The 14,590-nt window shown below is 45.3% G+C and overlaps 1 protein-coding gene across 1 annotated transcript in view; it reads right to left on the reverse strand.

The window, feature by feature from the left end:
- The window catches only part of Clstn1 (calsyntenin 1), a 70,093-nt gene extending 55,913 nt beyond the window's left edge, over positions 1–14,180 (reverse strand). The window contains 1 exon segment of the mRNA XM_048350198.1: positions 14,062–14,180. Coding sequence (XP_048206155.1) covers positions 14,062–14,152 — 91 coding nt within the window. The 5' untranslated portion in view covers positions 14,153–14,180.
- Positions 14,181–14,590: the final 410 nt, after the last annotated feature.

Here is a 14,590-nt window from a genome sequence, read left to right on the forward strand (position 1 = left end):
GAATGTAGTCTAGGCAAGGACATCAAGGATAAGGCCAAAGCAAGCAAATAAACAAACTGCCCTAGAACAGCAGTTCGCAACCTTTCCCACCCAGGGCACCCTGTGCAGGCTCCCATCAGGCTTCAGTGTTCCTGGGGAAGGCCAGATGCTGAGCAACCCCAAATGATTTCACAGGAAAATAATAAAGCAAACAGCAGCATGAACTCTGCTTGTCAGGTTAGTTGAAAAAGTGTTTGACAAAGAAAGCAACAATTTAAAGGTCTTTAAAAGGCCACCTTGGGAAAATAAACAAAAAAGGTAATGTTTTAGTTAACAAACCTTAAAAATAAAAAAGAAAGCCAGATGGGCATTGGTGGTTCACACCCGTAATCCTAACTACTCAGGAGGCTGAGATTTGAGGATCAAGGTTTAAAGCCAGCAGAAAAATCCCGACATTCTTATCTCTAATTAACCACCCAAAAGCTAGAAGTGGAGCTGCGGCTCAAGCGGTAGAGCACGAGCCTTGGGTACCCAAGCTCAGGAACAGCACCCAGGGGCCCTGAGTTCAATTCCCAACACCAGATTTGGTGGCTCATGTCTCTAATTCTAGCTACTCAAGAAGCTAGGATCTGAAGAATTACGGTCCAAGGCCAGTTCAGCCAGAAATTTGTTGGATTCCATTTCAAAAATAAGGGCAAAAATGTAAGGCTAGTGGCATGGCTCAAGCAGTAGAGCACCAGTCAAGCAAGAAAGGGTACTTTCAAAAAACAGTGTCCTAATGTAAAGGTAAAAAGAAAACCAGGGGCTGGGAATATGGCCTAATGACAAAGTGCTTGCCTAGCATGCATGAAGCCCTGGATTCGATTCCTCAGCACCACATATATAGAAAAGGCCAGAAGTAGCGCTGTGGCTCAAGTGGTAGAGTGCTAGCCTTAATCAAAAAGAAGCCAGGGACAGCGCCCAGGCCCTGAGTTCAAGCCCCAGACTGGCAAAGGAAGGAAGGAAGGAAGGAAGGAAGGAAGGAAGGAAGGAAGGAAGGAAGGAAGGAAGGAAGGAAGGAAGGAAGGAAGGAAGGAAGGAAGGAAACCACAGTCATCACAGACAGGCATACAAGATCCTGATTAAACATAATCTTACTGGGCAGCGACTGCATGTGCTGAGAGTCCCAGACCAGGCCAGACTTGAGGACCAAAACTTGGGCCCCTTCCCCACCCAAGACAGCAATCAACTATAAACAAGGAAGGAGCATAATTATAGGAAGAAATGAATTAACACTTATTTCCTTTTTGCACATCATTTGCAAGCTTTGCTTTGCAACTTCAACTGTTATTTAGAAGTAAATTACAGATGACTTATCCCCAGATGTACAGAGTAAGATCTGGGGACCCCTGGGGGTACCCACGGCCCTCCCAAAGAGTCCATAAAAACCCGGCTTTTCCAACTAGGTATCTGTGGGGCTGGGGATATGGCCTAGTGGCAAGAGTGCTTACTTGCCTCGTATACATGAAGCCCTGGGTTCGATTCCCCAGCACCACATATACAGAAAACGGCCAGAAGTGGTGCTGTGGCTCAAGTGGCAGAGTGCTAGCCTTGAGCAAGAAGAAGCCAGGGACAGTGCTCAGGCCCTGAGTCCAAGCCCCAGGACTTGCCAAAAAAAAAAAAAAAGGACCAACTAGGTATCTGTGCCAGGCTGGATTTTCTTCATCTACTTCAACCAAACAGACAACAACAGATTGAAGAATCTAGCTAATGTCTTTTTTTTTTTTTTTTTTGCCAGTCCTGGGCCTTGGACTCAGGGCCTGAGCACTGTCCCTGGCTTCCTTTTGCTTGAGGCTAGCACTCTGCCACTTGAGCCACAGCGCCACTTCTGGCCGTTTTCTGTATATGTGGTGCTGGGGAATCGAACCCAGAGCCTCATGTATACGAGGCAAGCACTCTTGCCACTAGGCCGTATCCCCAGCCCCTAGCTAATGTCTTAAGATGGATATCAAAGAGATTAGCAGGAAACAGTCACTCTTCTAATTATTAGTTTTTTCAGTTCTGGAAAAAAACAAACCCTGAGAGCTCTGTGTGTGCTAGGCAAGTGTTTGTTCTACCACTGAGCTACATTCCCAGCCCCAGTTCTCTGTTTTAGAAAACATGGTTGATTTCCCATTTTTTAAAAAATTCATTAAATTACTATGTAATGGAGTTTTTTAGTACTGTCTTAAATAAACTAAACAACAAATTACTTAATAGAGTATCACTTTTGATCTCTGATAATATGGACAGACAAAACCCATATAATCACTAGGTCTTTAAAGTCCTCCTGTTTTGACCACAGGGTGATGAGACCAAACAATCTGGGAACCTTGAGGGTTGGTTTCTCAAAAGGACCATCTTACACACTATAGGGGTACAAATATTTTGTTTTTCTGATTCTAGGTATGGATACATTGCCCAGGCTAGCTTAAACCTCCTAGACTCAAGTGATCCTCCATCCAGCCTCACCTCTCCAGTGCTAGAACTTGCACACACGTGGCTCTGAACAAATGTTTGTTGAATAAGTGATACTAGAAAATGCTATAAAAAAGGCTGGGAATATGGCCTAGTGGTAGAGTGCTCGCCTAACATGCATGAAGCCCTGGGTTCGATTCCCCAGCACCACATATATAGAAAGAGCCAGTAGTGGCACTGTAGGTCAAGTGGTAGAGTGCTAGCCTTGAGCAAAAAAAAAAAGAAACCAGGGGCTGGGAATATGGCCTAGTGGCAAGAGTGCTTGCCTCCTACACATGAAGCTCTCGGTTCGATTCCCCAACACCACATATATGGAAAAGGGCCAGAAGGGGCGCTGTGGCTCAGGTGGCAGAGTGCTAGCCTTGAGCGGGAAGAAGCCAGGGATGGTGCTCAGGCCCTGAGTCCAAGGCCCAGGACTGGCAAAAAAAAAAAAGAAAGAAAAAGAAACCAGGGACAGTGCTCAGGCCTTGAGTCCAAGCCCCAGGACTGGCAAAAAAAAAAAAAAAAAAAGAAAGAAAGAAAGAGCTATAAAATATTCTATAATATGATCACTTTTTGTTTAAAACTTTACATAAACTTTTAAAAGGAAAAGAAACTTTGCTAACATTTGTACAGAAATGTTAACACTTGTTATTTCAAAGAGGCAGCCGAGTATTTAAGTCTTTTAACCTTTTTCCCTGTTTGTACTAACTGCATTCTCTTGTCCTACTGGAAAGGGGCTAGAGAACCCTGAGCCACCGGGTTCTCCAGGAAGAGTCCAGAGACTAACTGAGTAAATTTGATTATACTCCTGCTTGGCAATTCACCAACACTTGTCAATACACTGAAGACTCTGAAAGCAGGGTGCCAGGGGCTCATGCCTGTGATCCTAGCTCCTCAGGAGGTTGATATCAAAGGATCATGGTTCAAAGCCAGCTTGAGCAAAAAAGTCCAAGAGACTCTTACCTCCAATAACTACTCAGAAAAGGCTGGAAGTGGCACTGTGGCTCAAAGTGGAAGAGTGGTAGCCTTGAGCAAAAAGAAGCTCAGGGATAGCACCTAGGCCCTGAGTAAAAGCCCTAGGATTGGCACCAAAAAAAGAGGCTCTGAAACGTCCTCCAGCAATGAGACCTGTAACAATATTTCCCACACCTAAACAACCAAGAAACTGATTCATTAGCTCATGGAAGGAACACCACCATCAATCTGTTGGCTCACAGGATAGTCTCAAAATGAAGCTGTAGTGGGTCATTTTATCATTATGTACAATGGATGACTCCTAGTAAAGATTTCAGTAAAGGCCATGCTCAAGTCCAAATAATGTGTGGGAATGGCCAGGCACAGTAGTACACAACATGATTCTAACACTCAGAGGCTAAGGCAGGAAGATCAAGAGGTTCCAGGCCATCCTTGAGCCTTTTTCTCAAAGTCAAAAGAGAAGAGTAAGATATGTAAATTACTTTTTTTTTGGGGGGGGGCAGTCCTGGGCCTTGGACTCAGGGCCTGAGCACTGTCCCTGGCTTCTTTTTGCTCAAGGCTAGCACTCTGCCACTTGAACCACAGCGCCCCTTCTGGCCGTTTTCCATATATGTGGTGCTGGGGAATCGAACCGAGAGCTTCATGTGTAGGAGGCAAGCACTCTTGCCACTAGGCCATATTCCCAGCCCCTGTAAATTACTTTTAACTCTTACGTTAGTGGAACACCTCAGCAAAAAAAGTAAATTTAATTCATATAGATTAAGGACCTTAACAAATCCAAGAAACAGTTTTAAATAGCAATTCTTATGTTAAATTCTTTAATCAAAACATTAAGTCCCGTGACCATAGTCATTCCTTCACATACTGTATTTAGGAAATATTCTCTGAAAGAGACAGGAATTATGGCACAGGCCTATAACTCTCCGAAAGCTAAAGTAGGAAGGTCACAAACTGAGGGCCAGCCCGGGTTACATACCTGTCTCAAGAAACAACACAATATGAAAGAGTAGAACAAATAAAAATAAAAAAGCCAAAGTATTCTGTGAAAGGAATGGCTAGTTCCTGTGCTGAACACACACCTAACTGGTCTCTTCCCCCAAGGGCTGCACCTGACCAGCAGAAGGTTCCACGGTATCTCCTCCCTCCCTCCCTTCCCTTCCTTCCTTCTCCAGACTAACTACCATGGACAGGCTACTGTGGCTCCTTTTCCTCTCTGGTATGATCATTAGAATTTAGGCGTTTTCCTTCTCCCTTGTCAACTTTTCTTCAGTCTCTCCTTCACCCATGTGTGACACCAGAGTGACTGGCCATGGCTGCTGGTCCCTGTGCTCTCAGGGGAAGGCCATGAGGAGTAAGTACTTTGGGCTGTCCCTCTGATCACACTTGCAGGTGTGTGTGTGTGTGTGTGTACACATACGTGTACAGGTATGCTGTTACTGCACATCTCTGCCTGGGCCCCCTCATCACAGGTTAAGTTTCTGATTGTCTCTTTTGAAGCAATGTCACCAGGCAGGAAATATAATCACTCCAACTAATATTAATATCATAGCTAGTAGTGGTAAAGTCCCCAGAAGGGGAGGGTATGAAGTCATCTAGGGCTGAGGGTATACTCAGTGGTAGAGCACATGGGCAAGATGGAGGGAGGGAAGGAGCCAGCCCCGTGGTACATATTCCAGTTCAGAAAAGTGTTTTAAACATGTCTAATTTCTTTGCTAAGGTTTGAACTCAGGGCTTCACACTATTTTGGTTTGCCTGCTTGCTCACTTGGCTGACACTCTTTTAACACTTGGGCCTCCAGCCCAGCTTGCTTTGAACTCAAACTGTTAAATTTTTTAAAAACAATAATGTTTGATGATGACTTTGGAGATGGAGTCCCAGACCTTTCTGCCTGGTTGGCTTCCACTCATGATGCTCTGGATTTCAGTCTCCTGAGTAGCTATGGTTACAGGCATGAGCCACCAGAAGCTAGCTTAAACATGACTTTTTTTTTTTTTTGGCCAGTCCTGGGCCTTGGACTCAGGGCCTGAGCACTGTCCCTGGCTTCCTTTTTTGCTCAAGGCTAGCACTCTGCCACTTGAGCCACAGCGCCACTTCTGGCCATTTTCTGTATATGTGGTGTTGGGGAATCGAACCCAGGGCCTCATGTATACGAGGCAAGCTCTCTTGCCACTAGGCCATATCCCCAGCCCCCTAAACATGACTTTTTTTATTTCCAGGACTGGAGTGGAACTTAGAGCCTCAGTATGTACTCTACCACTGAGCTATGCCTCCAGCCCCAAGATTAATTTTCTATTTAAGGCTTTGAAGGTTAAAAAGACACATACTATTCCTTGGTTAAGTAAGAGAAGGCTCTCATACACTTAGATATAAACATTTTTTAAACCCTTTCCAATCAAAAATGCTGTATTCTGGAATCACAGGCAGATACTGGTATTTACTCAGTAACAACAACAACAACAACAACAACAACAAAAACCCTCCAAAGAAAGTAGATCTTGCCAAATTGGAGCTTTAATTCCAGACACGATGGTCAAAGCATCCTGTTAGCAACAAGCTTACTCTTCATTATTATCCTCAAGTAGTTGTACCAAGGGGTTTCCATTCAATGTGTCAATTTATGAGCATAATGCATCTTCATGGAAGTATTTTAAAGTTAAACATAACCTGCTTTCAATCCCCCAAATCCTAAGTGGCTGCACTCCTCACTTAGCCTTTATCTCTCCCATTTATTCTCATTGTTTCTTGAGAACTTAGTTATGTTTGTCTCCTGGGAGGTGCTGGGGACAGAAAGAAGAGCAGGCAGCCTTCACCTTGAGTCTAATAGAAAATAAAGGTGTCAGTCATTTTCATCCTAGAGGTGACCTGCTTCCAGTCTATTGAAAGTATGTTCCTTTTCTAATTACTTCCCTATCCCTTTCACTACTTTTGCATCTTGCCTGAATTATCATGCTCAACACCAAAGATCAAGGCTGATGAGCTACATTAACTTTTCAGTTATGTGTAATACTCAATTCATGAGTTGTTCTTTGCTCAAATAAACTGTTATGCTTAAAATAATTTTTTTAAAGGCACCAGTGCCCCATGCCTGCAATCCTCGCTACTCAGAAAGTCCATGAGACTCAAGGCTAGCATTCTACCACTTTAAGCCTCAGCCTAACTTTCAGGGTTTGGTGGTTAGCTGAAGATAGGAGTCTCATAGACTTTCCTGCCTGGGCTGGCTCCAAACTGTGACCTTCAAATCTCATCCTCCTCAATAGCTAGGATTACAGGCATGAGTGACCAGCACCCTGGCTGTGAGACTCATCTCCAATTAACTATCAAACTCCCAGAAGCAGAGTTCTGGCTCAAGTGATAAAGCACTAGCCTTAAGCAAAAAGAAAGCTCAGAGACAGTACCCACGCCTTGAGTTCAAGTCCTAGGACTGGCACACACACTCAAAAGGCAGGAGTCTCACCACAGGACAGTGTCAGCTGGGAAGAGCAGCTGAAGGGGTTGTGCACCGACTGGTTCACCTGAGAAGGTACTCAGAGGTCAAGGGTTCCAGCAAAACCTGAGGATGTGGCCCACCTGCTGACTTCTAACACTTGGTCACAGGGCCTAGGGTGCAGCTCAGCGGCAGGGCGTCCTTAGTGTGTAGGAGCTTAGAATAAATGTCTCTGTTTCACTTTCAGTAGGTATTAAACAAAGATGGCATTCACTTTTGCTGAGTTTTACAATGCATTTTGAGTCTAAAGCTATATTTCTAAGTGTTTCATACTATGAAGACTAGGTAAGTAATAGCTCATTAAAGAATAAAACCAAAGGATCAGACAAAATAATTTACTTCTTAACAAACCATACTCTTCAATTAGTATAATAAAGAAATGGATTGAAAAAAATTGGCAAAAACAAACAAACAAACAAAAATGAATTGAAGAAAGAAATGTCATATTCGACACTAGTTTAGGAATCCTGGTATTTTTTTCAGGTCCTTTTTATGAAGTGCAACCCGGTCCCCCAAAGCAGAGGTATTTCTTCTACCTGTGCTCCCCACCCTGAGCCCACAAGCACTGTGTAGGCCAGCTCATTTCCAGGTCACCCCAGACATCTGGCCTGAGGATGCTGGCTGCTGGGCCTCTCTGTGATAGGTGGCCAACAGAGCTGCAGCCTGGACGGGGCCAAGCCAGGGAAGAGAGATAAGATTCAACACTAAGGAAAACAAACAAGAGTCTCAAGTACAGGGTTTTTTGGTTTTGTTTTGTTTTTAGAAAGGTCGCTTTGTAAGCAAGCTAGTGCCCAGGATCAATGAAGTACAAACAAGCTGAGTGGTAACTGACCAGGTTAGGGAAACAACATCGGGCTCCTGGGAAAGGCTGCAGAAGAGATCTTTCAAAATCCTGGGTAGTGGGCTGGGAATATGGCCTAGTGGTAAAGTGCTCACCTCATATACATGAAGCCCTGAGTTCGATTCCTCAGCACCACATATATAGAAAAAGCCAGACGTGGCACTGTGGCTCAAGTGGTAGAGTGCTAGCCTTGAGCAAAAAGAAGCCAGGGACGGTGCTCAGGCCCTGAGTTCAAGTCCCAGGACTGGCAAAAAAACAGAACAAAAACAAAATCCTGGATAGTAAAAGTTTAGAACTATAAGGGAGGAACCAGTTGAATGTACTGTCACTTTTTCTCCAGAGCAGAGGGGGGAAAATAATCAACTGAGCACTGGTAGCTCATGCCTATAATCCTAGCTACTCAGGAGGCTGAGATCTGAGAATCCTGGTTACAAGCCAGTTGGGGCAAAAAAAAACCTATGAGACTCATCTCCAAATAACCAGCAAAAAGCCAGAAGTAGAATGTGGCTCAGGTGATAGAGCATCAGCCTTGTGTGAAAAGCCATGCGTTCAACCCCAATACCAACTTCAAAAATAAAAATAAAAATTACCATCCTGGCCTAGCATCCATGGCTCATGTAAATCCTAGCTACTTAGGAGGCTGAAACCTGAGAAAGAGGTTTGAAGCCAGCCTGGGCAGGCTAAGCAGAAAGACTCTTATCTCCAAGTAACCATCAAAAAGCCAGAAGTGGAAGTATAGCTCAAGTAGAACACTAGCCATAAGTGGAAAAAGCCAAGCTCAGTAGCCTACCTACTGAGGATTTTCAGTAAGCTTGGACTTCATTTCCAAAATAACTAGTATGGCTGGACACATGGCTCAAGTGGTAAAGCACCAGCCGAGGGAGAAAACAAGCCAAGTAAGTGTGAAGCCTGAGTTCAAAGCCCAGTACTACTGGCTATCAAAAGGAAGGGAGGGCAAATTTTATGATATGTCAATTATATCTCTATAAAGTTGTTGTTTTTTAACTGAGTATAAGAAAAGATAACCTTCTATATCCTAAAACAAGGAGATATGGGTTGAGTGCTTGCCTAGCGTTCATGAAGCTCTGGGTTCAATATCCAGCATCAATTTAAAAAAAAAAAGAGGCAGACCTGAGAAGATTCAATAGTTCTTGCAACATGAGAACCAGACCAGTCTCAAATAGGTAGGTGAAACAAATAATACTCATGTCTGAGCAAAAGGTAAAAAGGAAACGCAGATTCTTCTTATGGTATGCTACCATGAACTTCCTGCTGGGGTTCTAGAATGAGAAAGGTAACCTTTAGATGTGTTTTATGGATTTTTGTTTTGTTTTATGATACCGAGAACTGATCCAGGGCCTTGCACTTGAGAGGTAAGATACTCTACCAATTGGGCCATTCCCCTTCCCCTGTTCTAAATTTAGCTAATTCGAAGTAATTAAATATCTTCCAATAAGCTTTAAAAATAAAAATTTTTTAAATAGTAAGTAACAGAACTTGTGAAAAAATTTAATATTACCCCAAGGGTAAATGAGAAAAGGAGCAAAAACAGGCCTAAACTCAGGGGAGTAATCGGAGAATGCCTAGAATGGTAGAGTGCCTGCCTAGTACACAGATATGGGTTCCATTTTTTTGTGTCTCCAACACACACACACACACACGAACCTACCAAACTGGGGACAACTCAGTGCAGCATTCCAATACCAACATGGTGCTGGTACTTACATGCAAAGGGGGTAGAGGGAGGGCTGCTTCTACCTGTGGCTATTTTGTAACCTCTGCTGGTATCAATGAAACATCTGATGTTTTCTCTTTTTATTAACAATGTAAGAACATGACTTTGCATAAATCATTTCTTCTCATCAGTTCCATATTCCTGATGCTGTACTTAAAACCTGCATTTTATAGCAAATTAGCATTTCAAGGTTTGTTTCATTTAGACTGGATGTTTATGGCTTAAGCCGTAGAGCACCAAACAAACTTGAAGTCCTCAGTTACCCCAGCAGGGGAAGGGATTTCATTTATCAAGATGCAACCGCACAGCAGTTCTTGAATTGACTCTGCTCCAGTCAGACAAAGTAGGGTCAGATGGTTGAAGCCTCAACCAGAATTCCTAAAGCAGGTTCTTGGTTTAGACCTTGGAAAACACTACCTGCCCCAAATGGTATTTTTCTGTTTTAGAAAGCAACAATTAAAATACTCCAATCCTTTTTTTTTTAATTATAAAATTTGTAAACGACCTCAAATTCCTCATTTTAAATATCCAGCCTTTTTTTTTTTTTTTTTTTTGCCAGTCCTGTGGCGTGGACTCAGGGCCTGAGTACTGTCCCTTACTTCTTTTTGCTAGCACTCTATCTCTTGAGCCACAGTGCCACTTCCAGTTTTTTCTGTTTATGTGGTGCTGAGGAATAGAACCCAGGGCTTTGTGTATGCTAGGCAAGCACTTTATCACTAAGCTACATTCCTAACCCCCCAGACTTCTTTTAAAATTAGCTTAACCAATTCTTAAAACTAATGCTAAGAAATCACAAGAGTTTCTAATTTCAATGTGAAAATATTATAGTTCATAAAAATTCCCTTTCTTGGTTCTAGTCTTCATATCTAAAAACCAAAACAGATGCTCTTTTTGGCTGAAAAACAATACTAACAGAGACATGATAGGAGTTCCTAAACCTTCCATTGGAAAAAGAATTCCTATAAACTACTCACCTTTAAGCTTGTTCTAAAAGTATGCAGACAAAGGATGAATTTCCAGCTCCATGAAGGCTGTAGTTTATCAAGTTAAAGCTTCTGGACTGGCATACACACTGAATTAATAATATCTTATCATTTCTTCAGCAATGATAGAACTACTCCATGACCAAAGTATTATTTTCTGTCGGCATTTTTTATGTTAGGCAGAAATATATATTGCAGAATTCAAGCTTGCTAATGTACAACCATACCCTAAGGTACAGCTATAAGGCCTTTTTTTCAGTTTGTTCCATTTATGTGCCAGGTGAAAATTAGGATGGAAAAAATATTATGCATTCGAAAAAGAAATACAGTTATCCCAAGCACATGACACATTTTGTGTCTACTGTTTGCATCTCCAGGCGTATGCTCTACTGTGAGAGCAGGTGATGTGCTATGAGGAAACAGTGAAGCAGAGAAAAGAGGCTCAGGACTTCAGGGAGGAAGAAATGGTTCAAACAGAACAATATGGAAGGCTGAGGATCCTTATCACATTGTCTGTACTGGTACTGCTTAATTTTTAATCCAAGAAAAACACAATACTTTTGGATACTGAGAAGTCTGTGAAAACTGGAAGGATAACAGTACATCATTTAGTTGCCTCTGAAATGCACTACATCATTGCATTTATCTTTCTGTAATATGCACATAGATTTCTATTTCCTCTACTTCCATGTCTATTTCCTGCCATAATTCTGGAGCTCCATGCCTAGAAAAAAGGCAGGCAGCCTGCAGACATGGCCACATAGGGAATGCCAATGATTGTTTCTTCTAATACTTTCATTCACTTCACATTTTTTGGAGAACTATAGCTGTAATTAGAAGTGACACTCTGGATTTTCTACAAAACAATTAATAATCAAGGGCTGGGGATATGGCCTACTGGCAAGAGTGCTTGTCTCGTATACATGAGGCCCTGGGTTCAATTCCCCAGCACCACATATATAGAAAATGGCCAGAAGTGGCGCTGTGGCGCAAAAAGAAGCCAGGAACAGTGCTCAGGCCCTGAGTCTAAGCCCCAGGACTGGCCAAGAAAGAAAAACAAAAACAATTAACAATCAAATACTATTTATGTGAGGACATCCATCATTCTTGCCACAAGTTTACATATGATCTTTATTGCACTAATCATGATTGGAGGCAGCTGGAGTATGAACATGTCTTTCTGTCTTGCTCAATAAAGGCTCTGATATTGGGCTGGGAGTGTAGCAGGGTAGTGGGGTTCCTGCCTAGCATATCTTAGGTTCTAGATTCCAGGCCTTAAGTTCCATCCTCAGCCCTAAAAGGGGGAGGGGTAGGAGACTCAGATGTTAGTTAGAAATGGTCATCTTCTCAAATGAGCCCATGGAAAAGACCTCTGAATTACATATTTACATATAAAATTCATCTATAACATTTCAAAATGAAATCATTTTATTAGCATTTCATGTAATATTCATGAGACATTTTCTAACCTCAACTTGAAAGAACAAATGCACCAAAATATCTGATGCTTAAAATGTTTTTATTTTGAAAACTAAGAATCCATAATAACTGCACCAAGAAAAGCTCAGAGAAAACTAGATTGATTACAAATGACTTAATTATTCAACACATTTGACTTGTCGGCCCACCATAATATTTATGAATTTATATCTATGCCACTGTTACAATAGTGCAAGTAATTAAATAATGAATAGCAAACACAGGTACCTGGACTTCTTTTTTTTTTTTTCCCCCCCAGTCCTGGGGCTTGGACTCAGTGCCTGAGCACTGCCCCTGGCTTCTTTTTGCTCAAGGCTAGCACTCTACCACTTGAGCCACAGCGCCACTTCTGGCCTTTTCTATATATGTGGTGCTGAGGAATTGAACCCAGGGCTTCAGGTATATGAGGCAAGCACTCTTGCCACTAGGCCATATTCCCAGCCCACTGGACATTTTTAAAACATGGATTTTAACAAGAAATGTTATCAGTGACCAAACCAAATATACTTGAGCTGCTCCCTAATAACCAAATCCAAGCACATATTTTTTTTAGTGTGTAGGGTTTTCCCAAGAGAAGTAAAAATCTGACCTCCCCCCACCCACATCCCCTTGAATATTGGACTTTCAGACCTCTATTCTCCATCTGGAAAGAATATTTCAAACTTGGCTTGATGTAACTTTTAAAAACCCAAACGAGGGTAACCAGACAATGACTAAGATCTGGATTTGACAAGGGCGGACAGAATGTTAAGAGATTAAATAAAGGGAAGTATTCAAAGTTTATCATCCTTGATGGGAAGAAAGGCACATTGGAACAAAAGATGCATTGGCCTCTCCTGCCCTTTAATCTGTGAATCCCATACTTCTTTCTTTCCTTAAGTCATGCCCAGAAAGAAACTAGAATTTTTTTTTTAAAGCTTGATAAGTTGAAATACGTGTACTTCAGTCAGGCTTCTATCAATCCTCCTCTCCAAAAATTTGTGTACATACACATATATGTATATGTGAATGCATATATACATATATATCTCAGAAGAATAGATTCAAGTACCCTATAGACTACACCTAGATTACTTTGGTTCAAGACTGAGGAAATGTTTATGATTTCAAGATCCATTCAGAAGCCTCTATCTGCAATGCGTAAGCTTTTCATTGGCAAGATCAGTCATTATGGGAAAGCAGGTAACGTTTAAAAGGTTAAGTGGATGAAGGTTAAAAAAATCAGTTTGCTAAAAAAAAATTATTATTTGCCACCTAGCTATAGAATAATGTCGGTCCTGCGATCCTAAGGATTTTCTTGTTTCCGCGAAGACCGTGTACGCGTCAGGGCGCGATCCACCTGAATTACCTACCGTCCGAAAGACTGCAGGACGTGAAGGAAGGCTTCCCACCCGGGGCGGGACGGGGTCTCCGGCCTCCGCACCATCTCCCATTTGGGGTTTAAAAAATAAGTAAATAAATGGGAGGAGAGCAAGAAGTTTCCGCCTGTGCTGGTCTGGAAACGAGGTTCCGTGTAAAGGGCTCGGGGGAGCGGGCAGGACGGGGGGCGAAGTCGCGGGGTCCACGCGCAGCGCGGCGGGAGCAGGGACGCGGGCACCCCGGGGCCGGGACGCGGAGGAGCGGGCTCTTACATAAGCACACGCCGGAGCCCGTGCGGCGCTCGGCGGACCCCGCCGCGGTGCGCGCCCGGCCCGCCAGCGGGGCTCGGAAGGTGGGCTGCCCGGCCGCCTCCGCGGCTCCCCACGCCCCCCCCCCCCCCGCACACACACACCCCGCCCCGGGGCTGCAGAGGGGGCGGCCAGGACGCAGGCGCCCCGCCCGCCCGGGAGCCGGGCTTCCCCGGGGGCATCTGCAGCGCGGCGCCCACGTCCTCCGGAGCGGGGCGCCGGCTCTGCGCTCCCGGACCCGCGCCCCCCGCGCTCGGCCCCGACCCCGGCAATCGGACCTCCGTGGGGATGCCCTGCGTGTGCCCCGACGCTCGTCCTCGGGACTCGAACACCGGCTCCCCGACCTGACTCCCCACTCGGGATTCGAACCCCGGGCCCCGACCTGACTGCGGCCCTCGCACCCTCCACCCCGCGCGCGAACGCAGGCAGCCCCGGCTCACCTCGCGCGGCCCAGACGCCGCCACCGCACAGCAGCCCGGCCAGCAGCAGCCCGGCGGCCGGGGCCAGCGCGGGCGCGGGGCGGCGCAGCATCGCTCGGGCTCCCGGCGCCGCGGCCGGCCCGCGGCGGGAGCGGCAGGGAGACGCGCGGGACGCCGAGCCGAGTCCTCACAGCCCGGGGCCGGCTGCTGCGCGGCTCGCGGGGCACCGGAGCCGGAGCCGGAGTCTGAGGAGGAGCCGCCGCCGCCGCCGCGGCCGCCGTGACGTGACGCCGGGCCGCGCGCTCGGCCGCGGGCGCCCTCCCTCCTCCGAGAACCGCTTCGCTGGAGGCAGCGGCGGCAACTAAGATGGCGGCGGCGCTCTCTCTCGGGTCCGACCAGGGTACCCGGCCGGCCGGGGGCGGGGTGGTGAGGGGAGGGGCGGGGAGGGGGGCGGCGGCGCGCGCGGGCGCGGAGGGAGGAGGGGCCGCGGGCGGGCGCGCGCGCGCTCCCGAACCTGCAGCCGAGCCCGCGCGCACGCGCGCTCCTGCAG

Source organism: Perognathus longimembris, chromosome 7, assembly GCF_023159225.1.
Source record: "Perognathus longimembris pacificus isolate PPM17 chromosome 7, ASM2315922v1, whole genome shotgun sequence".
NCBI classification, from domain to species: Eukaryota; Metazoa; Chordata; class Mammalia; order Rodentia; family Heteromyidae; genus Perognathus; species Perognathus longimembris.